Below are 25,226 nucleotides of genomic sequence, written 5' to 3'. Positions count from 1 at the left end.
GTCAGAGCCATAAATTCCCCATCTGCACAGCAGGGATACCCCTTTCTGCTCCTGGAGCAAGCTGTGAGGGGGATTAGACTAAAGAGCATGAGGCAGTCCATCACTGGGGACATCAGGGCCATATAAACCCCCAGGCTGAGAAGCTCTGGCACTGCTGCCACGGAGCCTGAAAGACTTAATTAGCTTGGTATGGAGGCTGAGAGCTTTGAACCACTGCTTATCCTTGGCTCTTCCCTCCTTTCCATTCACCTTGGATGATGAAATCAACCTGATCAGCATGCTTTCCCCCAGCAGCACATCAATCAAACCAGGTTAGGGTCTTCTTTTGCTGGAAGCCTGTATCCTTTCTTCAGATACAGATTATCCAAATATCTCTGCTCTGGCCCAAGCTGAGGGCCAAGTCAGTGAATCGTATGATTTGTCAGCTGGACATGCTTCTGTGCAAGGAACAGCTAGAGAACAAGGAGCTCAGACAAGAGTGGGTCCTGGATTATGAGGGAGGCTCAGGTACTGAAGGTCTCAAAAGACCATGCTTCTCCTGAAGCATGGAAACTGGGTGTCCTTCTTGTGGCCTCAGAAGCATTCCCCTCAATCCAACTCAGCCATGGCATTGGCACAAGGCTTCTTGCCTTTGAGAGCAGACAGCATCCCAGCACTGACAGAGGGGGTGGGCTGGTGGTATTCCCATCTGCATGTATCCCTCATGTGTGCAAAATCCTCAGCAGGTCAGGAAATCCTGCAGCCCATCCATAGACTATAGCTTTCCAAAGGAGTTCTGACCCACTCTAAGGAGATCCCAGAGCATCTTGCTGTAACCACCTCTGGTAATTGCTTATGCCCTTTTCAGGAATAGTTTCACTCAGAAAGCTGATTTTCAGAAGCATGGAGCATTCCCAGCTCCTTCCCCTGGCAGAGAGGTAAGGTGCTCGGCTTGTCGGGACCATCAGTCCTCTGGTGTGAAATCTTGGCAAGGAGGGCAGATAGCAATCTGGCTTCAGACAGGCTAGGATTGACCCTTGAGGATCAAGAGCAGTGAAAAAAAGCCCTGGGCAGATCCAGCAATGAGTGGTCAAGCTCTCCCCAGGCAGTTCTCACTGCTGGGGATGGTCCCACCACTGCTTCCTATTTCTTTACCATGGGGACAGCTACCATGTCATTTCTGGTAGTGACCATAACCCAGTCTTGTCCAGGATTGGGGTATTGCAGGAAAAATATGAAGAATGACATAATAAATCTAAGCTTTCCCAGTGGTCCTAAAAGTGTGGGCCAGTTGCTTCAGCCAATAGGTAAAACACAGAAAGAGAGGACTTAAATGCAGAACAGGGAGAGACAGTCAGTACTTAGAAAAGAGAAGAGCGGGAGAGTGAGAGGTACCAAAGGGAGCTTCTATCAACACAAATCTGAAATTCCTCCAGCAGGACAGAAAAGTTGAAAGGTGCACTCAACCTTGGGAAATACCTAGTGCTCCTCAGGAACACCAGGAAAGCAGTTGAGACTGCTGGAGCCTGCGTGGACCAGGGAGCGCAAGTCCCATTGCCTTTAGGATAGGGGCCAGCAAGAAGTCAGTGGGGTCGGGGACTGCGTCACCCCCTGAGCGGACCTTGCCCACTGCTGTTTCAAGGCAGAAGCCTCCCATGTTTCCCAGCCACAGCAGCAACAGCCGAAAAGGCCAGAGCACAGCCAGGAAGGTGGCTCAAGCTCCTGGCCAGCTCAGCCAAGAGGCTACAATCGCCTCCTTCAGCCCTGTGCCCATCCCCTTGCAACACTCCTGACGCCCCCGGCCAACGCCGCAGCAGTAGGGAAAGCCATGGACGGGCCAGCCTGTCCTTTCCTCCATCACTCAGCGTTTGTGCTCCATCTCGCTGTCTACCAGTTTGCACCCAGCATGGTGCGATGCCCTGATTCCCCACAGCCCTTGGTCTCTCCTGGCCGCAGGGGAGCCGCAGGAGAGGCAGAGCCAGGCTCCCAGAGAGTTAGCAGATAGAGAACGGCAAGCTGCCCATGCCGCGCAGGATTAAGCAGAAGCAGATGAAGACAAGTCGTGAGCGTTGGGTGAGGGAGACGCAGAGCAGCAGCCACAAGCTAGGACAATTCAGGACCTGAGCCAAAAGAAAAAACCCAGGAGCTCAAGCAGAGTTGCTGTCTGATCTGAAATCTCAGGCCAGGGCAGGCTCAGAGACTCACACCCTGCAAAGGCTATGGGGGAGCTTGCAAAAGTTTCCTCTCCAGTACAGGAGGAGGAGACAGGGAAGGGGCTTCCTGGCCTCCCCTTCCCTGGATTTCTGAGGGAGGCATCCTAGTTGCTCTGTTTTTAAAGCTGCTGGGGACTCATGACTCAGTCAGATGCTCTATAAATAGGGCCAGAGCTCAAGTCCACTGACATCTTGGAGGTCAGAGGACATTTTCCCTGGGGATATGGTGGAGGCAGGGAACAGCACTGGGCCACCAGGAGACTCCCTCCTCATACAAGTGGAATCTGGCACGTTCGGAGGGAACATCAGAGCAGGGGGAGCTCAGGAGGGACCCCCAAACACACAGTACCCCTTTCCTACAAGAGGCAGGTGGGAAGAAAAGGTGCCTCACGCGCTGGGTGTTTTGCAGCTGGAAGCAGCCTTGCCCATGGTCAGTGCCATCCCTGTGGCTGGTGGCTGCAGTGAAGCAGTTGCCAGCCTGACCTGAAGAATCCCATGGCCCTAGGCTTCGCAGTCCCCTGCTGCTACTCCTCCTCCCTCAGCCCAGGACGACTATCGTGCTGCAGAAGATGAAAAGCAAACAAATAATAAAACCCCAAAGAAAGCCCAAACTTACCAGCTTCCCTCATCCAAAAGAAGCACCATGCTGGACAGGACAGGACAGGACAGCAAAGCCACTGGGTTGGGGGGGTGAAGATTAGCAAAAGAGAAGGGACGAGAAAGAGACCCAGATCCCATGCTATACAGAGGGGGGAGCAAGCAAGCGAGCCAGGGCTATGTGATGGCAATGCAGGGGGTGGACAGGGACAGATGCTGATGGAGAGCTCTCCCGAAATGCAACCTCCCCCAGCCCAGTCCCACCCACTTATTTTTGGAGGGCTAGTAGTGGAGATGTTCAAAATAGGTCAAGGTCTGTCAACACAGTCATTAAACCCCTGCAGCTGCTTCCTGCCCTTGTGTGCTCCAGAGTTGTCACCACAAGCATTGTCTCATTCAAAACCAGACTTCAGCACAGTTCTCCCTCAAACCACAGCTGCATCCCCACATTGGTCTGGGATGTCTGGCAGAGCAGGGAAAGGTCTCTCCTCTCTGCCATTCCCTATAGCCAGTGTCCATCCAGGGCACCCTGCCTTGCTGAAACTCCAGGGTCCAAGCCCAGTTTTATTCAGTGCCTCATAACCAAGAGGTCCTCTGAACCCAGCTGGGGAGGAGACAGGTTTCCATTGCTAAATTACCACCAAGAAAAGGACTGAACATGAGATTTACAGCCATCCAATTCCCCTTGCATGAATTCCAACTTGCAGTCGAGCCCTAGGCTTAAATCTAGCCTGGATTCAAGCAGTTACTCCTCAACCCATCCGTGGCTGGCCAGGAGATGTGAAGAGAGGATTGAGAGGCAGGAGAAAAATCTGCTGCTACAATGGGTCCCCTGGCTGCAGGAACTGAGCCCATTAGGCAAGGAAACTTGGCAGCCATCCCTACCTTCTCCTCAGTCTTACACAGACTAGACTGCGGTCTGGGGGATCACCTGCTCTATCCATGAGTGCACCTGCAAACAGCAGAGCATGTCTGAGCAGTTCGGTGCCATTCACTCAGACCCTGCTCAAGGGGTCTGCAAGAGTGCCCTAGCTAAGGCCCCATGGGGCAGCTTCTGGCTCTCCACCCTCACCTCTTCCTAAATCCCAGAAACAAGAGAGAGGACAGAGAGGAGAAACCTTTTCACAGACCATCAGATGGGATCTGCTCTCCTTTCTCCAGCCAACACACCTAGCAAAGAGCAGCAAGGACAGAGCACAGACAGCTCAACCCCTTGGCATCACCGAGGCCAACCAAGACTTGGCTGGGACCTGCTCTGCCTCATGGAAAGAGAGAACTGAAAGCAGAGACCCAAGGGGTCATTTCTCCTGATTGTTTTCTCTTTTACTATGTCTGGAGCCTTGTTGCAGCTGTCAGTGCTCAACAGAGTCCTGATCATACTCCTCTCGAACTGCAAAAAACCCCCACTAACCTCTTTCAACCTCAAGGGAGGTTTGAAGAGCAGCTGGCAGAGACCACTTCAATCTATCCGTGCAAGCCAGGCCCTGAAGGCGCACTGAGGAGCCCTTCCTCATCTGCACAAGGTGCCCAGCCAGGACAGCAACACCTAACAGTCGGCCCTTGTGGGCTGTGTCTCACGCCGACACAACTCAACCCTGTCTGAACCGGGGCAAGCTGCACTGCTACAAGTCATATTTCTCAGCCTTAACTAGTGCTTTGCACCATGGCAGCTACAGTTGGCAATAGATGGCCAAAAGCCTCAGGTGCAGAAGAGAAGGATTTGGGAAATACGCTGTGCTGGCTTGACTAAGGGCTGCATCCTTCCCCTGCACTCTTCCCCTTCCTGCCCAGACTATTTTTCTCCCCCAGGGGAGCAAACGCTACGTGCTTCTGTTCTAGAAGTACTGGTGACCCGCCAGGTGTGATCAAGCACAACCACCACCTGAGCAGATGTATTTGCCAGCTAGACTTACTGTCCTCCTCCCTCACTGAGCAGTCCCTCTATTTTTTCAAGACTGAAGTAACCAGAAGCAGGAAGTTGCATCACTCAGTAAAGGTCACATTCCTTCCCCTTTTAGTCCAGATTTAGCACCAGTTTGAAGCCACAAGACTCAAGTGAATACTAGGCGAGACAACCACAACTTCTGGAGTGATGCAGGTTAGAGCAGAAGTGGGGTTTTGGTTAAATAATCCAATCTACTGCATGCCTGTCCTCTCCTATCTGAAGTCCTATAGCTCTTCCTGGAAAAGGCAAATAATTCTTTCAATGGCACCTCCAAAATTAGGGGTCCCCTAAATTAAGACTCATGGACTAGTGATCAACACAAAAAGTAGCCTCAAGGGGGTCTGGGAGACCCACTTGCATTTTTGGGAGGTTGCTTACAAGCTGCTTCACACAGGAACCTGTTGGTCCATGGGAAAACCGGAGGAGTGACAGGGCTAAAATCAAAGACTAAGCCTGTCTCAGCTTCAGCAACACACCTTAAGACTAACTACCCACTCACTCAGCAGCTCTAATTTTCCAAATCAGTAAACAGAAGTGGTTGTGGGATGTCCAACTTCAGGCATCCAAGATGGAAGAGGTGAGCATCCGAACGTGAGAGCCCCCATTCCCCCCGAGCACTCATGGAAAGCGAGATGGAGGCATAGGGGAGCGGACTTATTAATCTGTTATGAGGAGGGAAGGGGAGAGAGGTGGTGAGGGAGGTGGGACAGGCGGTCAACTGCAGCTCAGAAACAAACACTCCCCCAGAAAATGAGACCCAAAAGCAAAAAAAAAAAAAAAACAACCAAAAAAAAAAACCATTAGCAGATGTTACCAGTGGTACCACTACTTCTAAGAAATAGTGTGTCCTTACCAAAAAGATTTGCAAGAATGTTTGTGGCCGAGGACCTAAGGTACTTGCTACAGAGATGTGAGATCAGAGGTCAGCTCAATCCTGCAACATAAAGGTGGCAAACCTGGGTCACAGCAGATCAGCAGCATGGTCAGGGTGCACGGAGTCAGGGAGAGGGACGGGACTGCCAGGGGAGAAGGATGCAGGACTGGGCTGAGCCGCTGCACTCAGCTCGCCCGGGAGCTTACCTGGCAGCAGCCCTGCCCCCTTACACCACCCGCGAGGCCTGAAATGAAAAGCTGCTGATGCTGCAGTGAAGATTTGGGGGGGTAAGCCAGCAACAAAGCAAGACAAAAAAAATTCACAAAGCTGCCTTAAAGAAATGAACAACACAAATATGGAAGAGAAGAAAATAAAGGAGCAGTAGGAAAAACACATCTGCCAATGGCCCTCAGTGTGGAAAGCTGCTGAGAGCCTCCAAGGGACCCAATGCCCAGGCACTGTCCATCAGTTCTAGGTGCACTGTCCTGCCCTGGGACAGCTCCAGACGGATGTGAGCAGCGATGCCTGGGAGATCCCACATGCCCAGGGAAGGTCCATCACCCCCTGGAGCCCGTTCTACAGTCCTGAGTACAAAACCCCTATCCCACTGCTGTCCATAGGCAACGTCCCCTCAAGTGTCCCCAGGTGATAGCAGGAGCATTTTTTGCCACAGAGGAACCAGCTCAAGGCCCTGTAGGACTCCTGGCCCTGAAAACCTGAGCAGCGATTGCTGAGCTGGTTTGGATGGAGCTGCTGGTGCAAAGGGTTTGAATTTGCCTGCTGCAGGTAGATTTTTGCATTGGTGCTTAGCAGGATCCTGAAAAGCAATTCCCATTGAGCCCCACAGGTTTCTCTCACAGTCACTCAGTTCATTCCACCACCACCCTCCCCAGGCGAAAAATACAGTGTCACTAACAGACCTGCTTAGCATTTCACAGGTTGGGGGCTTCAGGCACAATAAAGATATAACAAAAGGAAGAAAGCAAACAACATTTTTTCTGATGCCACCAATGCAGAATCAACCCCGTGCCAGAGGAAACTGGAGCTCGTTTCTGTTGCTGACCTCAAGAGCACAGAGCCCTTGCAGATCTTTGCCCCTGGCAGTGCTATAAGGCAGATGAAGCCCAAGACCGGATGACTGGGAGCCCAGAAGCCAGGGGAGAAGGAGAAGACATCTTTTGGTGGGAAGGTCAGGTTTGATGTGGAAAGAACGGCTGCAGGCTCGGCTAGTGAAGGCAGCCTGCCAGAGCCCCATGCACCACCCGAGCTTTTCTGAGGACCAGAGTGAGCATGTGTCAGCACCAGCCCTTGGGTAGGTCTCTGGATTTACACTGCCTACCACAATGCCCTGCTCCTGCCATGGAGACAAACTTTGGCCATCCCAGCTGCTGGCAATGCAGAGATGTTGCCCAAGGGCCTTGAGGCAAGGCTTGCCAGCAGGAGCATGCCTGACCCAGGGGCAGGGTACGGTCCCTCCATCCTTGCCCTCCCTGCTGCCCTCAAGTTTCCACTTGGTCCATGTCAGGCCTTTACACCATGCCAGTTGTGGTGGTACTTAGACCACGGCATCACAGGCAAGGGGTGACAAATTCCTCCAAATCATTCTAGGAGGTGCACACCACTGGGTGGAGAATTGGGTCCCACAGCCCTTGGAAGACCAATGGAGAGAACAACATCTCCCAGGCTTGGTGAGCCACCACTGGGAAAGCAGCTCACCCGAGAGGGAAGGGGTATGAGCTGCACACATCTGCTGGGGAGCAGCCTGCCACAAAGCCTGCTTGTAGGGCAAAACCCTTGGCTGTGGGGTTTGACACCTCTGGTTTAGCACAGGCTCTGCGTGCCCGTGGGCTGAAGGACTCCATCTGCATGTGGGCAGAGATTTCATACTGACAGCACAGACTGGCTTTGGATAGGGCTTTGCAGCTCGAGGTGCAAGGTTGGGGTTGATTTCCCTTGTATAGGCTGGGAAATCTTGAGCTAGAAAGCTTTTTTTTGGTAACAGGACAGGCTCTTTCTTGATGCAGGGCTCAAGATGAAACTTTAGCAAAAAGTGTGAGATGGATAATTGTCCATCTCTGTCAGGCCCACTACGTGGCAAATCCCCACCACAAACAGCTGAGGAGCCAGCCCTGTGTATGGACATTTCCAGTCTCAGCTCCATCACAGCGAACTCTAAAGCTCCACACTCACTTTGCTCCAGTATTTCTGAGCTATGCCCATGTCCTCAGTTTGGAGACCATCCACAGGGTAAAGGGAGGGGAAGTAGCTAGAGATCAGGTCCTCAACAGATGTAAATCAATGTGTTGCTAATGGGATCAGGGGAACTACACCAGCTTGCATCAGCTGAAAATTTGGTCTAAGCAGCCAGAGAAGGAGCTGGAACAGTTCCAAAGATATATAGGGCCACAGTGTCTCCATCTCCTAAATCAGCATGACTTTATTTGTTCTCATGTCTTCCTGGGTGGGAGATGTCTGGACCATGGTGCAATGAGACGTTGAGCCCAAGGCTACTAAGGTAGTATGGGGAGAGAGAGGTCTGAACATACCCAGCTTTCCTCAAGACAGTGCCAACCAGATGGCCTTGGGCAAGAAGAAAAAGGAAACTCAAGTTACCTTTGTTCTTCCTCGAGTTCTTCTTTGGTCATCATTGACTTGTACTGGTTTCCCCTCAGCTTTCCAGGACTGTATTTAAAAGAGAACGTCTCATCTGCAGCTGGAGAGGGAGAGACAAAGACGAGCAAGAGATCACATGAGCCAGAGACCTCCTGAGACCAATGATCAACAGCACTGAGCTTGTTCTCTTGAGATGCTCATTGACCCCCTGCTCCTGCACATGCATCCCAAACATTATGGCCACCCCAAACACTTTTCCTCAGTCAGCTCCAGTCTCCGGAAAGCCTGGGAATTGTTGGGGAAGCTGTGTGGATTGCAGTGAGGAGCCAAGCTGCTGCTGGCCAGACGATGGCAAGACTCCTGGCTGCAGCTAGCACTGGAAACAGTGAGGACCGCTGCAAGCAAGCAGCCCTGCTTGGAAGCAGATACAAGTAAATCCTACAGCACAGGAACCATATGCTATTGCTCTCCCTGGATTCAAAGCCTTGCAGGCCCATCTTGGCTTATCGAGACATGCTAATCCTGCCCTGATTAGCTCACAGCATTTTCCACTTCTCCTCTCCAGACTTGCATTCCTCCTCCCTCCCTCTCCTAGTCCAGGGGCCCTTTCCCATGCTTGGGGCTCAAGGATGATGCCACGAGCAGAGCTGTCGCAGGCCATGCAGCCCAGCAGCTCACCTGCAGCCCTTGACAAAGCTTGTGAAAAAAAGGAGGTGCCACACTGCAAATCCCGGGGCTGCAAACAGAGCTGAGCCAAGGCAGCCCCAGGAGCACCAACACAGCTAGTCCAAATCCTTCTGTCATCAGCCAACACACCTGAAGAGGAAACTGAGGTCTCCTTCTCCAGGCCTGGGTGCTCTTCTACCCAGCTCACCAGCCTCAGCCCTGTGCTAATTAGAGCACCAAAGCTCACAGACTCTGAGCCAAAGCCGATCCTTTTCCAATCGGATTTTGTTCAAGCACTATTTGCTTTTAAAAACCTCTCCCCTGCTTTATCTTCCTACAGATGGGAGAAAACAACAGGAGTGGAGGTCAATCCAAAGGGCAGCCCAGGAAGAGCGGCTGCTTTGGGTAGTTGCCTTTGTTGATTATCTGTGGGCTGTTCATCTGCGAGCCTTTATCTCCCAAGGACTGCAGGACTCAGCTGCTTCGCGTCGAGCCATCTAGCATTGCTGTTTCCACATCCACCCAGAAACATCTGCTGCTTCCACCAACCCTCGTAGCCCTGGTGATACTTCTACGGGGTCCACAAAAGGAAGGCATTATTGTGTTATCTGCATGGCCCTGAAAAATTGAACATTTTTCCACAAGCCAGATATCCAGGATGATACCTCCCAGCACCAGCAAGACCACAAAAGTGGTGAGACTCCCCTGACTTCTGTGGTAGGAGAGAAAGCCCCAACTTGTACATAACCCATGGACCCATCCCCTGTCCCCAGCCACCTAGGAAACCCCTTCCAATCCTCACTGCTGCTGTTGCAGGCACCACATTGATGAAAGTCTCTCCCCCTCCACCTGCCCAAATGAAAAACAACCCACAGCCCCTATCCTCCCTTCCTCACACTCAGAAGGATTCAGCATCAGCAGCTTCTCTCTATTTTCTGGTCAATATTGCCTTTAAGGATTTTCTCCCCATGCCCAAGGTCAGCTGTTTGATTTAGTGATTTCTCCAACCCTAAACTCATGCATGCCCTCGGCTACTGCCAGAGCTCTCGCAGACCTTGGGGACCCCCCTGCAAAAGGCAAGTCAGAGCCTCATTTTGTAGATGGGGAAACCTGAGATCTCAAAAACAAGCTGTGCAAGGCTGTGTAGGCAGGTATGGGACCGAGTGAGCCAACCACTGCAAGGTCACTGCTGCTAGTGTATGCAGTGTGCCTGGAGCAATGGTAGCAGGGTGGGAATTCAACAGAAACCTCCCTGCAGATATCCACATTTCCTCCCTTCTTCTCTATATCTCCATGTCCCTGATCTTGGGGAGCTTCCCTGGGAAGCCTGAGTAGCTTACTGCTCAGTTAATGATCTGGAGTATTTCTCTAATCCCAGAATACTATTGGGACTCCAGGGGGAACAACGAGGCAAACCCTTTCCCTAGCATCTTCACAAGTGCCCAAACACAAGCACTCGGATGCTCTGCTCCTGCAGCCCCAAACATTCAGCTTGGCCATATGCCACTTCCCTCGGTGGGAAAACCCTCTGAATGGGCAAACAAGCCTGGCCAGCTGGAAACAAGCATTCATGCTGCGGCTTATCAGCCTTTTGGGTGGCCATAAAAGTGCATGGAAAGAAAATTCAGCTGGCTGCTGCTTTGGGAGATATTAAGAGAAAGAAAAAAAAAAAAAAAGAGGGTGTAACATCCTGTTTCTTACTCTGATGCAGAGCAGGAGCTGTTTCATTACCTTTGTATAGCTTGCTTGATTTCAAGGACAATTAAGATCATTTCCCTCATGTGGTTTTCTGCCAAGTAAGTTGAGATTTGGGATTTTGCCTCTCCCAAAAAGGGCAGTTTAATTGCCACCCCGACAGAAAAGAATAAAGGAAGAGTGAGGCGAGGAAGCTACCCATGTCCCTGCCCACATGTTGTGGTTAAAAAGGAGCCAGCATGTGGCTTTGGAAACCACTGGCTCTTTCCTGAGCTCAGGAACTTTCTTTGCAGACTGAAAACAAACTTCAGGAAACACAGAGAAAAGGGGAGGCTGGGTTTTCACGTGGACAGCGAAAACACTACAGAAATATGAGGTGACCTACTTACTCAGAGCCTCCGTGAGTTCATATTAAAGAAAACATTTGTCTTTCATCTCTCTGCCCTTGCATTGCTGGCACCGTGACCCTGAGCTGGCAGGGAGAAAGCAGCCCCAAGAGCGCACCTCTCCCCTGAACGTATTCTGGCGTGCTCCACATGTGGTTCCTGCCAGCTCCCTGCAAGCCTTCCTGCCCAAAGCGGGGAGAAGGCTGCTCTGGTGGTTTTGGCCACTGTGGCAGCATCCCAGGCTGGTGACAGACTGCCTGCACGATCCCCACATGCCCAAGGGGAATCTTTGCTCGCAGGCTTGCCGGGCAGCAGCTCAGCGGCTTGAGTTGGGCCAGGACCAGGCGACGTGCAGGAGAGACAGTGAAGGAAGGCGTGAGGTTGCTCCCCAGCAAAGCCAAGGCACTGCTATTATTCCCAGCTGCACAACGCTTGCCTGCTCATTATCAGGCTGAGCCATCGCTTTACCCAGTTCCATTATAAAACACTTCAGAAATGGTGTAAATAATTCAGGAGAGGAGTCAGTGGCTGTCTGCAGGAGATGCTTAAGGATGATGCTGGGCTAGCCACGACACATGGCCAGGGACCATCATCTCCTGATCCCAAGCCACAGCCACTTTGGGGTAGTGCACAGTGGTGCTGGAGCAGCCCTGAAACAGAGCTGAACTGAAGGAGGCAGATCCTGGCAGTGCAGTGTTACTGAACATCCATTTGGCAGGATACAACCATCATTCCTCAGACCAGGTCTCCCACAGTCCTGCATGGTAACATCCCCAATCACCAGTGCTGCGAGGAAGCCTAATGGGGTGGAATAAGTGTCTTTTGGGAACCCCGCCTCCAAAGGTGCTTTCCCCACCTTGTGGGCACAGCACCAGGATTAAAATTTCATTCTCTGTGGCATTAGGCATAATCCTCCCGAGCCAGGGGATTGCCACACAGTGCCTTAAAAAGGGCAAGCGGAAAGCGGGGCAGGGAAGAGGGAACACCCCAAGCTCTCCTGCTGCTCCCAGCCACCCCAGGCAGGGGCTCCTGGGGACACCCCAGCATCTCCAGTGCTGCTCAGATGAGCAGAGTCCCCTTCAGACACACACTCTTGCTTGGCACCATCTGTTTCATTTTCTTACGAGCACAGCAGTTGTCACCCCAATTAGTCAATTAATCATTTTCCAATCAACTAATTGGCTAATCAGTTAAACACGGCTCTGACTAAAGCCCCTGGAGATCGTCCTGGATGCGAGCAAGAAGCTTTTGGGGCAGCTTCATCACAAAGCTACCCCATGGCAAACAGCCCAAGGGCATCTGGGGAAGCAAACAGGGGCTGCAGCTGGGGTAGGAATTTCCCCTACATTTCCTGGAGGAAGGAGACCATCCCCAAGCACTCTGGGCTTCAGCCCCTCAGACCCATCCGTACCCTCCTGCAGGGTGCTGGCTTGCCTGGCACTCACCATCCTCATCCTCCGGCTCTCTCACCACCAGCTTCTCGTTTTCTGAGTCCAGATCTTCCTCCTGGAGGAGTTAAAAACAGAGCAGCCATGAGAAAGGGCTAGGCTAAATAACTTGTGCTCTGTTGGGGCACCAGAGCCTGCAGGGCAGGGAGGCAGAGACCAGAGCTCCTGTGGTGAGGGCTGAGTACCCCTTTCTTGCCTCCTTCATGGAATAGGCCAAAACGATGCTCACTAATGAGCGAGGTTCATCAGCCTGCTTTCCTCTCAGTAGTTAGTGGGGAGGGATTTGGCCTTGCTTACTGCACTCCCACCCAAAGGCTGCAAACTGCAAGTGCCTCCCCATAATCGAGGAGATATTAAGGTTTTTACGAAGAACCTGCTATCCTGGTGTCCCCAGGCACAGTCTTGTGCCTGACCACCCTCTCAGACTGGCACCCCCCGTACTCCCCACCCTGCCCAGGGATGTGCAGGGGACTGAGCCACTAGCCATGAGAACTTCTCCAGTATGCCCCCAGGCCAGGCTTGGACAGACTGTCCCAACACTAGGAAAAGCTGGGTCCTCAGCAAAAGCCACCTTGCAGCCACGGGCCAAGCGGCTGCTCCGAAGTACAGAAGCACTCACTAGCTGAGACCAGTGCTCGAAGCCAGCGCTGGGAGGTTCATGCTGGGACCCTGCCAGGACCCCCCCCAGCCTCGCCTGGCAGCAACCCCCAGAGACAGCTCTGGCCCATGGACCCCCAGCTCCTCCTTGCTCCTCCAAGAAATGCCTGCCCACATGCACTGCGGTGGCACAGCTGACCTCTGGAGCACAGACAGGGTCAGCAACAGCACTTCTTTTTTTTTTTAAATGCAAAGCAGTTTTGGAAGTCTTGGGGGTTGCCTCCTACAAGCTACAACAAACTTTATCAAGCCCAGATTCCTTCCCCTTGCAGAAAGTCATGCAAACTGCAAGCAGGGAGGGAGAGGAGCGCTCCAGCTCTGGAGATAAGACAGGAACACAAGGTAATGCCCCCGTGTACATTCCTTCCTCCCGCAAAGCGCAGCACCCAGCACCCCAGCTGCAAACCCCTGTGGTCAACAGCACCCTGGAGCACACGTCCTCCTGCATCCTCCCCAGCCCCGTGCATCCCATTCAAAGTAATGGGGCTGGCATGCAAAGGGAAAAGCATGTGGGAGAGAGGGAAAGGAGCATGAAGGGAGCCTGGCGAGCCACCATGCTATCAAGGGGGACACAGGAAAAGTTGGGGTGGAGGAGACCTGAGGGAAACGAAGACGATCTGAGAAGGACCCTGCGCAGAGCCGAGCGCTGGCTTTGCGGTGCATGGCTTTAGATAAACTGCTGGAGCGCTGTATGCAGCCCCAACCCAGAACTAGGTTAGTTTGTCATCGGTGAGGAATGCGCATTATTCACAGCCATTTGGCTTCTTCTCGCCACCCTGCTCTCGGGCTCCCCAGAAGGACATGCTGCTGAGACCCCCACCCCCTGCAGCCACCACTATTTTGGGCCACGCTTCCAAACATGGGCACTTCCCGCTGGACACCCAGGTGTCCCCTGGGGACAACTAGGAGCAGGGAAGCACCCAAAGGAGTCACCTCAGGGAGGGACTCAGCCACAAGCCCGGGGCAGCGGCTCCCCATCACATCCATCTCTCCCTGTGAGCCAGAATGCCCCCAGGAAGACCTGACCTTCAGGACCTGGTACAAGAAGGGACATTTTAGCCTGTTCCCTGCCCAGGCGTTAAGAACTGAGCATTTAACAGTGGAAGCAAGTAGGAAATTTGGGTGCTAAACCTCCAAGGAAGGAAAATATCTCCACTCCAACCCAGAGGATGAAACATTTGATGGGAGCAGAGAGGGAGCAGCCGGGGATGCCAGGCTGGCAGGCGACAGCAACGTGCCGTGGCTGTGCTGGGAACCCCCCACTCGTGGCAGCTGGTAGCTCGCTGCAGCGCGACACATTTTTCTGCTTGGATGGTTTAGAGGCAGATGCCAGCACCTCCCTTCCCCGCATGCTGCGGCCCCAGCCTCAACATCCCCGTCTGTCTTCCTCGCCGGGGCCGCTCACTCCCCTGCACCCGCACCCATAGCTGCCCCACCACCAGAGCCCCCCAGGCTGCCTTAGCGTGACCCCACTCCCTGACCCTCCCAGGAGCCAGGCATCACTCCCTGCACATCCGAGAAGCACATTTGCACCTGGAGCACCGTTTCTCTCTGCTTTAAATGGACCAAGCCATTAAAAGCCCACCCAACCCCCCCCGGGGGAGCACAGCAGGCAAGCTTTGTCCCCTCCCATGGCCACCGCTACCCTGGGACACATCCCATCCATGCAGGGACACCAGCACACTGTTCACTGTGCCACCCTCACCAGGCCAGCTCTCTGTCCCACGCACCTCTGCCTTGGTGCCTTGGAAAGCTGCCTTGGAAAGTGCTGCATGGCCACATCCATCCTCCACTTGTTCCGTGTGCCCGAGGCTGGACCCAGGCGAGGCACCCAAAGGTGGTATCTGGAAAGAAGCAAAAACTTTGAGCACAAAGGTCCCCGAGCCTTCCCCGTCCTCAATCAACCAGCCCCGGCAGCATCAGCACACGCAGGCAAATCTCCAAACGCGGCCAGCAGCCTGCCTTGCCCTGGTGCCCGAGCCCATGGTGCCTCCGATCCGCGTGCCAAGCCATGGCATGGCTGGTGGAGCGAGGAACACCGGAGACCTTCAATGCCCGGCCCTAGAGCCAGGGTTTGGAGGTCGTGAGCTGCCCTCTGCAGCATTCCCATCCTGCAGGACTGGGACCCTTGCAAGGAGCCATCGGTGAGAGGGAGCAGCTTGGCCAGCACAGGGCTCGGCTTCCTGGCTGTCCTGGCAAGGCTGGAGGCAGCTGCCCGCGATGCTGATGCAGCAGGTCAGAGCTAGCAGGAGGGGAGAGGAGAGGAACGGCACGATATGCTCAGTTCGTTAACGCTTGCAGGGCCTGCTCTGCCAGCTGCCTTCTCCATTGCAGAGTAATACCCCCTTGAAACCCTCCCGTCCCCCCACCGTAATCCCAGAGCTGGGGCTTCCCTGCCCTCTCAGCCCCATGTCAGCAGTGAACACAGAATGGCCTCAACCCCCATGCAAAGCCTTCCTTCCCCTGCCCTCTCCCAGCACATACACTTCTCAGCTGAACCTCTCTCCCTTGCGCCGGGAGGGCGGCTGCGGAGGAAGATACGCGTGGGCAGGGAGCGGGGACATTGTGTCTGTTGGCCTTGCAGCAAAATACCAGTGCTGGGCTGGGAGCAGCCTCTGGGCTGGCTTAAAAAAAAAACTATCAGCAGGGACAAAACCCCCACCCCGAGCCTGGCTGGTGCCCACAGCCCCTGCCAGCTGGGGCAGAGGGGAGAGTGTTCCCTGCTTGGAGCATCCCAACACCTCCAGGGGGTCTGCCCCAAATTTCAGGGCTCCTCAGCCCTGCCATGGCCGGTGGGAGCCTTGCTGTGCTGGCTTCCTTGCCGCCGTGGGGCAAGAGCAGCCGAGCTGGCAGCTGCTATGCCCCTGCCATGGGATGCTCTGCAAGAGGAGGGCAGCATCCTGCAGCCAAGAAACGGAGGGGGAAGGTGGTAGGGCAATGCTGGGAGACTTGACAACCAAAGAGGACACTACGGCACCCCAGGCACTGCTCTTTAAGAAGCGCAGCCCAGGGGCAATGCAGGGAGACTGTTTCAAGTGGTAGGGAGCGAGGGAAGTGTGGACCAGGGCCAGATGGCAGCAGGAGCTGCTGGAGAAGCAGGGACCCAAGTGCTCCGGCCACCAACCTGCAAGCCAGCATCTCTCCATGGTTGCACACCGACCAAGAGAACCTCCCCGCAGAAAAAAAAAAAAAAGGTGACAAGAAGCACTGCAGGGAGACGACGCACATCATTATCCGGGAGCATCTGGAGGAGACTTGACACGGGCCGCCCAGGCCAGCTGCTGCAGCAAACAAAGATCACATTGCTGCCGGCATCAGTAAGGGGACGAGTTCGGCGGCAGCTGCCTGGCCCCGAGGCCACGCAGGGCTGGGAACATGCCCTGCACTCCCTGCCTGCTCCCACTTGTGGGCAGGGTGGACCCAGCCCACTCCACAGCACATCCCGTGTCCTCTTACATCTGAATCATACCTCTGCACAGCTTGCCAGGGGCTCTGGAAAACCCAGCGCCTGCCACCGCGGGGTTAAAATCCAGAAAGTCATTTACTTTAAATACCAACGTAGCAATACATCTGTCTTGGCTTTTGGCAGCTCTTGGCTTTAGAGCTGAAGCATTTGTTGGATCATCGGAAACGTGCTTTTGCCCTTTAGCTTCCATAGCCAACAAGCGAGAAGCCTGCGTGTGAAGCCGACTCTGGCAGTGGAGGCTTTGGACCAAAACAAGAGTGAGGACGAGACCTCCAGGGACATTTTGGGTATGGGCAGCACTGACCACAGACAGTCCCGAGTCTCCCAGGCGAAGACGGCTTAGGCACAGGAGCTTGGCATTGCATCCCCAAAATCCCCCCTCGTGGCTCTGCCACCGCGTGAGCCCTCTCCCAGCCCTACAAGAGACGGAGGCCAGGCTCCCCATCACAACATCATCTGGTTTTCAGCTCATTTCTGGCCGTTTCCTCCCCACTTCCTCCATCCCCGGTGCAAACCCCTCTGAGCAATGGGTTTCCCTTCTCAGAAGGGACGTGGGGACGGTGCGGGGCCAGTGTGTCCCTCTCCCCGTCCTCGGTCATAGGGACAGCCACGGTGTCTACGGGCAGGATGAGGACAAATGAGTGTCCCACTCCAGCTCCAAGAAGAGGGAAGATCGCAGGCTACAAAGCAGGGGGAGAACATGGTCTTGGATTAAACTCCCGGCCCCTGCATGTTGCCATTTATGGCTGCACTTTCTGCTCCAAGCCTGATGCAAGATGTTGCAAGAGGGAAAGAAAGCAGACAGGAGACAGCCAGCCAGAAGGAGAAAAGCCAGGAGGAAAGGGGGAAGGAAGAAGCCTTTAAAAAAAGAATAAATAATGATTTTGGGCAGAGTTTAGCAAAGCAAAGCAGCTGCTACGTCGGCAAGTCCCTTTCACCCCACTGCTGCGGCTCTCCGTCCTCCCACCAGCCAGAGAAGCAGCTGCTACAGAACGAGTTTTCCTGCCCTGGGCAACGGTCCTGCCAGCCCCGGGGTGCCCAGCGGGTACATGCCGCACGCGAAGGTGGTGCTTTGCAGATCTGACCCCCGCCACAGCGTGGGGAGCATCTGCTCCCACCCGTCCTCCCCATTACCGCTGTGGGCAAGGATGAGCCATAGGGCGGCTAGAGCCCTACCGAAGCTCCAGGGCCATCCAGCCCTCAGCGAGGGGTCAGGCAGTGCCAGATCTGATGAGAAAAACCCCGGCACGTCCCATAGTGGCCTGAGGAGTCCTGGCTCAGCAGCACCCATCTCTGCAGGCACCAGCACACACCAGTGAAGCACTCCCAGCATTGCACCCAGCCTGCTCATCCGCTGCTCTCCCCTTTTTGCTCTGGCCTCCGGCAAGCAAACACCACAGGCAGCAACACCGGGACATCTCTTGCTGGCACAGATGAGCCAGCTGGCATCCTTGGGCAGGGAGCAGGGGCAGGCAAAGCCTGCCCTCACCTCGAAGGCTTACCTGGCACCCATTCACATGGGTGGGCACTTCAGAAGGCAAAGACTCCTTGTGGCCTCTGCTCCAGCAGCCGACTGGCTCCGGGCAGGCTCCCGGGGCTGTATTCAGCCCAGAAGGGACTGAGCAGCAGCCCAATCTCCCAGACCCACTGTAAGGGACGCAACGTAAAGCCCCAACGCAACTGTGCCCCACACCGCGTCCCAGCACCAGCCCTGTGCTCCGACCCCACGGCTGGGATGCAGGGAAGGGCACGACACGTGCACAGGCTCCCTGGGGGGGTGACACACGTCCTGCCTTGCTTCCCAATTTGCAGCCACTGCAAGAGATGATGCGTTTGTTATCAACACAGACTGCACTGGGTGAGAGCTGGGGCACATCTGAGCAGTTACAGGTCTGGCCGGAGAGTCCTGCATTCTGCTGGCAGGGGCCTGTGCCACTGCCAAGGCTGTGACAAGGGGTAGCACATCTTGGCATCCCTCCCCACCACGCTGTGGGACGGCAGAGCTCCTGCCCCAGCCCTGTGGCAATGCAGAGGCAGGTTGCACAGTTGCCAATTAAAGCCAGACTAATTAGACACCCTCTCCCCTCTGGCACGGGGAGGGCAGTAGGAGGTATTAGAGAGGGAGATGCTGACTTCTTAAATTTAAAGAGGGTCCCTGCTGAGAGCTGGGTGGTTTGTGCTTCTGCTGCCTGGTGTGTCCAGAGGTGCCAGGAGCCCCCGGGAAGGCATAGATAGGGGTGGGGGAACACAGGGGAAAGGCGCCAGGAGCTTTGCAGAAGAGGCAGGCGACATCCCCTTCGTGCCTTTGCTATCCAGGTGACAGCACCACACGCTGCCCCGGTCAGGCAGCGTTTGCATGACTCTCTGGCCAGGGCGAGCTGGGCACCTCTGAGTACAAGTCCTCCCCTGCCAGATCACCTCCAGAACTGTCCCCTCTCTCCCCACTGTCACCCACTTGACCCTGCTCTCTTTGAAGCCACCAGCTGTGGTTAACCCTTGGCAAACCAGCCAGGCTGCCGTGCCCAGCAGAGCCTGGCACTGCCTGCTCGCCCTCCCCATTTCCAGAGCATCCTGGCCAGGATGGCATCCCAGCAGTGGCTCTGGACCACCACTGAAAACCCTGCCCTGTCCCTGCCATCTGCCATTTCCAGGACAGAAATACTCATTAAAGAATTGAAGTTTTCTGACCATTTCTCGCAAGAACCAGACTCAGCAGCTCTAGCGACACTGTGGTTCCCACCCAACAGCTTTTCATTAGGGGATCGCTTTGACAGCACTGCCTCATCCGTTAACAAGCTGGGGACGGGGATGAGAACAGACAGCGACACACTAATTAACTTTTTTTCAGTGATGGGAGCCAGCACAGACAAGGAGAATCACTACCAGCAGTTAATGGAAACAAGAACTCCTAGGCTCCTTTCCCTGCTGTGCCACCACCTCATTTTATAGCTGTGGGCACAATGCTGCAACGGTCCGTTCCTCCCAGAGAGGGGCAGGGAAACCCCAACCCACATTGATTTTAACCAGCCGGTTTCACATCACAGGCTGCCCTTGTGGGAGGTGGGAGCAGGAGGGAAGCTGAGCTACGCAGCTGCCCCAGTAGATACTGGTTTGCAGAGGCAGGGAGAAGGGAAGGAAAGAGGTAGCGGGGTGCACAGCTCCAGCCAGCCATTAAACACACCAAGGCTGCTCTTCCCAAGTAGGTTCATCCATCAGCATTTTGGTCGAGTGGTTAATGGCTGCAGTGAATCCGAACCAGCCTGGCGCAGTATGTGCTAAGCAAACAGGAGGGGGAAAAAAAAAAAAAGAGGCAAGAAAGCTCTCCGAGCGCCGAGCACAGCCCTCTGCTTGCTAATGTATCGAGAAGCCCTGAGCCTGCAGCAGCTCTGACACCGCCGGGAGCCCGCAGCCGAGCGGACAATGTCTGGGAGCCTCGCCTGCTGAGTCACATCAGCGGACTGCAGCCCTCAGCTGAGCCAAGATGGGTTTGATAGGGCGCTTTTCCACCAGCAGCCGCCTGCAAAGCACTCGCTGCTCTGCCCAAGGTCAGTCCCATCCCTGCCTGTAACATCTGCTGGGCTTTGGCCTAAGCACTGCTGGAGGAGAAAGCAACTTTGAGGATATTTGCAGGGAACAAAACCGGGGGAGCCAGTGGAGACTCAGCAGAGCTGTGGAGGGTCTCCCCCACTCCGCCCGCAGGATCAGCTCCCACATCAGCAGCCCGGGCACTGCTCCCCGCTCACATGTGTGCGGCGCCTGCTGGAAACGCACGTACTCCCTCCGCCGTGCCACCCAGCACCGTGGGACCGCCAGCCCCGGCCAGGCAGCCTGTGCTGAGCAGTCCTGGCAGCCGCGAGATCACGCGCGGGCCAGCGCTCCCAAACACTTACTCAGCAGCGAGAAGCATCCCTCCCCCTTCCCACTGCTCTCCACCACCACCCAGATCGCAGCCACCGCCCGGTCCCTGTCCTTCCCAAAGAGGCACTGCTTAGGTCCAGGGCAACTTGTCCTGTCTTGCTCCTACAGTGCGGTAACCATTTCCCAGGAGGAAAAACTGGCAAGGACCCTACTCAGCTCTCGTGTCCCCTTTGCCCTGCTGTCAGAGGGGCTGAGGGCAGTGCAGCAGAGACCCCGGTCCCACCAGGCCCAGCCAGGCTCCTGGAGGACACAAGACTCCCCGTGCCTTGGGTAAGGGCTCACCTCCAGGCATGCAACACCCCGTTACCGCACCTGCACCCAAGTGGGGATAAAAGAGCTGAGCCCATCTCCGAAGGCAACAAGCATCGCAGCGGTGCCTTTTCAAAGAAATTGGGACTGAAGAGCAGCCAGAAGGGAAGAGAAACATTCCCAAGAAGACTCAAGCTAACGAGACAGCAGAGGAACCCGTGAGCTCTGGCAGCACTGGATATGGCCATCTGTCCTGATGGGGTGCTGCACTTCATCAGAGAGTGCTGGGTATGCCCCAGGCCCCACAACAGCTCCGGCCAGGTGGCCAGTTTTAGTGCCGAGCTAGCCCAGCCAGGACCCAGCCGGCTAACGGCAGCCCAACGGCTCTCCAGCTTGACAGAGATCCTGGTACTCAAAGGCACCAATAAATCACGGGGCAGAGGGACAGATGTGGCTTCTGGGATGCTGGGACGAGGGAGGGGGCTGCTTGAGAGCCATACCCATGGCCAAGGGGTGTGGGGAAGGGGAGAGCTCCGAGCCTCAGAAACGACAAGGGGAGGCGAGAAGAGCACAAGGAGACAGACCCACGTCCCAGCCCTGAGAGCAGCTCAGGGCTCACCCTGGGCGTTGCAGAGCATCACGGTACAGAAGGGAGTGCGCAACCCCCTGGGACTTGCCCAAGGCCGTCCAGCGAGTCAGTGGCGATGCTTTCCAAGGCGAGGGCTGTCTACGCACTGCCCGGCAGCCTGGATACAGTCGCTGAGGATTACAAATGCTGCTAATAATAGCCAGCAGGCGCCTGGGCCCCAGTCCTGCGCTCCCTGGCTGAACCACGCTGCCTGCGCACGGACGACGCATCGCTTCTGGATTTCTGAGCCACCCCATTACTCACTTCCCCCCATTGGGACAAGGGGCCACCCTGGGAGAAAGGCACCAACGCAGGGAATTCAGGCACCTTGGGTTGTCACCGAGTCCCACGCGAGCCGGGCAAGAGGAGAGCAAGGTTTTTCCACGGACGCTGGGTCACCCTTTTATTCTTAAGATCCAGTGCCGGAGGAGGATTTACTGGGTGTTTATAGGCATCGCTGCCCCCCCCCAGCCCCCCCCCAGTTCAGCCAGGGGTCAGACCTTGGGGCCAGCGTCCTGCTGGGGTTGGGAGGGAGGGGGAAGGCAGTCCCTTCCCCTGGGGCTGGCGAGGACAGCCAGCCGGGGACAGCGTAAGGGAACCTGGTGCTGGCAAAGGGACAGTTTGCTGCAACCCACAGAAAGAGGATGTAGACGGGAAGAATAAACACCCCCAACCCGCCAGCACCTGGATGAGCTCTTGGGAGAAGAAGACTCCCAGGGGCTGGATATGCAGACAGGAGAGCTCACACCGACACACGCCTCTCTTCCCTTAAATGTTCGCTATCTTGATTATTTTTAAGAGTATACCTCGGGGGGGGGGGGGGGGGGCAGGGGTGGAAAGGAGCCCGAAACAACCACCCCCCACCCCGCTGCCGCCCTCGGGGACAACGGGCTCGTCCCCACCCGAGAGCAAAAGCCGGCTTTTGCCGGGACCTCTCTTGTTTTAGAGGAAAACCCCGGGCGCTGCCCTCCCGCCGGCACCAGCCCCTCCGGCGGGGACGGAGGCAGTCGCGAAGGGACACGGCGGGGGACGGGGACGGGGACGGGACCCCGGCTGCGGGGACCCCAGCGGTCCTGGGGGACGGGGAGAGGCTCCGCAGGGAGCCGACCTTACCTTGCTCTCCGCGTCCTCCCGCTGCCCGGGCTCCCGGGGCTCGGCGGGCGGCTGCCGGGGGATGCTCTCGGCCGCCGCGGGGCCGGGCTCGGCCGCGGGGCCCGGCTCCGCCGCCGCCGCCGCCTCCTCCCGCTGCTCGGTAGCCGCCTCCTTCCCCGCCTCGCCCGCCCCGACCTCCTCCACCGGCACCCGGCCCCCCTCGTCCTCCGGCCCCTCGGCCGGTCCCGCTCCCTCCGCCGCCGCTTCGCCCCCGGGGCCGGGGCCGCCCTCCCGGGCCGGCTCCGCCGCTACCGGCTCCCGGGGCCGCTCGGCCGCCCTCTCCCCCTCGCCTCCCCGCAGCCTCACGAAGACGGAGGCGAGGACGAGGGCCAGGACGGTGAAGAGCAGCGGGACGGCCAGGTACAAGTCCACGGTCACGTCCATCCTGCTCCCGGAGCCCGCCCGACCCGACTGCGCGGCCGCGGAGGGTGCGCGGCCAGCCCGCTCGGCCTGCGGCGGGGCTGGGCAGGCTCTCAGCCGGCTTTACCCGGCGTCATCTGCCCGGGCCCTGCCCACAGCCCCGGCCCCCCCCCTTCTCCCCGGCCTCGGCACCCACCTCCCGCACGGAGCCGGCAGCCGGAGCTATGCCCACCCCCTCCCGGGGCGCCCACCCACAGCCACGGGGGGGATTTCGGCAGAGGGGACCGGGTGAGGAAGGCTGCCTGCAAGCAGCCCCCGCTATCCTTGATGCCAGTGTCTGGCTCGGGACGGGAGGACCTTTCATTAGACACTGCCCTATACACCAAAAGTCGTTGCCGGACCCCTCTGCCCAGTCGCTTGCATCGTTTGTAACTGTTTGTCTTGGAAAGGTCCCTGCCTCCTGGGATGCTCGCTGTGGGCAGAGAGGCACCCGCAGCTTGGTGAGCTCAGCACCATTGCAGGGAGCTCTGTGCAGGTTGGGGCATCAGCTGGCCTCCATGGAGTGTTTAACGAGCATTTACACCTTGTTAGCCCTTGGCTGGGTAGCAGAGGAGCTGGCAGGGCGAGGGAAGTCCGTCCTGACTCTCCTCGGCGAGGAGCATCTGGCAGCGCATCTCCGCCAAGCTTCAGAGCGTTGCTCCACCTTCCCCAGGAGCCGTGGGCGATATCGGTGGCACTCATAAACTGCTGTCGCACCCACCAGGTAAGTGGGTGCTGAGAGCAGCTGGGCTGCAAGAGCCTCCCCCCGAGCACCTTGCTACTGGGATGTCTGAAAAACAGGAGCCTTAAAAAACGGGATGTGCTCAAAAGCCATCAGAAGCTGGCAAGGAAACTGGCCAAGGGGTTGTCGAGTCCTTCCAGACTCTGCCACCAAGGATTTCCTGCCTCTTGAGACTGCTGGGAGGATTAGCCAACCTTTTACAGAGCAGGCTGAAATTAGAAGGCCTAAGCTATTCCTGCCAGGGTAAAAGCAGCATGGAGCTCTCTCCCAGCTGCACGCGAAGGGAGCAGACATGGGAATCTGTCCCCAAAGTTTCCTCCAGGGAAAAGGCTTTGGAGATATCTCCGGGAGCAAAGTTTTTTATTGACTGGCTAAAAACAAAACACGAACAAAGACGGGATTAAATCCCTGGGGCGGGAGGAAGGAAGTGAAGCCATGATCCTCACTGCGATTTGTCTTTATTGGTAATCCTATCAGGCGGGCAATCGTTAGCGTATGGATAATTGTATTCTTAGTAACAACCAGCCATGGTACTTATCTTCCCTTCTCTTGAATAGCTTTGCTTTTCCTGGGCCCCGGCCATCAGAGCTGCTCTAGAGCTCAGCCAGAACATCCAGAGATGGTAGTGTCACAGTGCTGTCTGGTTCAGCACCTTTTTTGATGTATATTTGGTCCCTTGTTCTCCCTTCCTGTCCAAATCCACTCTTCAGCTTGGTGAGGCTACTGGCTTCCAAAAGTTTGACTTGCTAGAGGGAAGTAGTGGAAAAGCACAAGGGATGTGACAGCCAGGACTGCTTCACCAGATCAATACAAAGGGGTATAAATGGGTCTGGAGTACTGCGAGACTGAAATTCTCTCTCAAGCAGCTTCTGGAAGACCCTTCCAGGGGCAGAAGGAGCAAAGAACCTCAGATGAAGTGTTTACGGGAGAGCCTGTCCAACAGAACAAGGTGATCATTGATTTAGAGCCTGGCACGGCCTCGGGTATGTGATACATCACTGTGTGTTTGGGAAGGCAGTTTGGGAATCAGCAGTTAATCAGGTTTGTTTGTATTTCTTCTGTTTTTTAAGTAACCTTGGAGTTCAGCTGACCACCTGCAGTAGCCACGAAGGCACGGTCCCGAATCCAATGCATCACTTGCCTTCTGAGACTTCCCCTGAGGCCTGGAAATTGCTCACAGCAAGAGACAGAACCAGGGTGGGGAAACTCACGGGACTGGGTCTTTGCTCCTGTGCCTAGGCAGACTGTCAGATTTGGGGACAAGGAGGAATTTTGGGCGAGACTGCCAGAGACTGGGCACCGTGGTCTGCTAGTAGGGTGACTTGGGGTGTTTTGGCCTTACACACTGATGCCCACGTTTGCAGCTATCGCAGTGCCCTCGATTGCTGCCAACACCCAGGACATCCCCTGCTCTTTTTCCCTGGCACTGTACATTTTCCATAGCTCTTGGCTGGAAGTCTGTTAGAGGGTGTTTGCCCGTGCAGGAATGTGGTGGCATGTGGCGGCATGTGGCTTGCATTAAGCCAGTGCAGAGACTGAGCCCTTCAGTGGGTACCCTCCCAAGCAGGATTTATCACTGCCTTAAAATATGAGGCCCTG

At 55.9% G+C, this 25,226-nt stretch overlaps 1 protein-coding gene across 4 annotated transcripts in view; it reads right to left on the bottom strand.

The window, feature by feature from the left end:
* MXRA7 (matrix remodeling associated 7) overlaps window positions 1-22,985 on the bottom strand; it is a 30,484-nt gene extending 7,499 nt beyond the window's left edge. The window contains exons 1-5 of one of the 4 annotated variants that reach the window (XM_069798989.1): window positions 22,448-22,975; window positions 14,804-14,917; window positions 12,414-12,474; window positions 8,222-8,321; window positions 5,588-5,668 (exon numbers count right to left, since the gene is read on the bottom strand). In XM_069798989.1, the coding sequence (XP_069655090.1) occupies window positions 5,635-5,668; window positions 8,222-8,321; window positions 12,414-12,474; window positions 14,804-14,917; window positions 22,448-22,870 (732 nt within the window). In that variant the 5' untranslated portion in view covers window positions 22,871-22,975 and the 3' untranslated portion in view covers window positions 5,588-5,634. Of the gene's footprint in view, window positions 1-5,587; window positions 5,669-8,221; window positions 8,322-12,413; window positions 12,475-14,803; window positions 14,918-22,447 lie in introns of all 4 variants that reach the window. The other 3 variants (XM_069798987.1, XM_069798988.1, XM_069798990.1) reach the window with 3 other exon arrangements.
* Between the last annotated feature and the right edge of the window lie 2,241 nt (window positions 22,986-25,226).

The sequence above is a fragment of the Haliaeetus albicilla genome, chromosome 12, assembly GCF_947461875.1.
Source record: "Haliaeetus albicilla chromosome 12, bHalAlb1.1, whole genome shotgun sequence".
Taxonomy (NCBI): domain Eukaryota; kingdom Metazoa; phylum Chordata; class Aves; order Accipitriformes; family Accipitridae; genus Haliaeetus; species Haliaeetus albicilla.
This window is presented reverse-complemented; position numbering and strand designations above follow the sequence as displayed.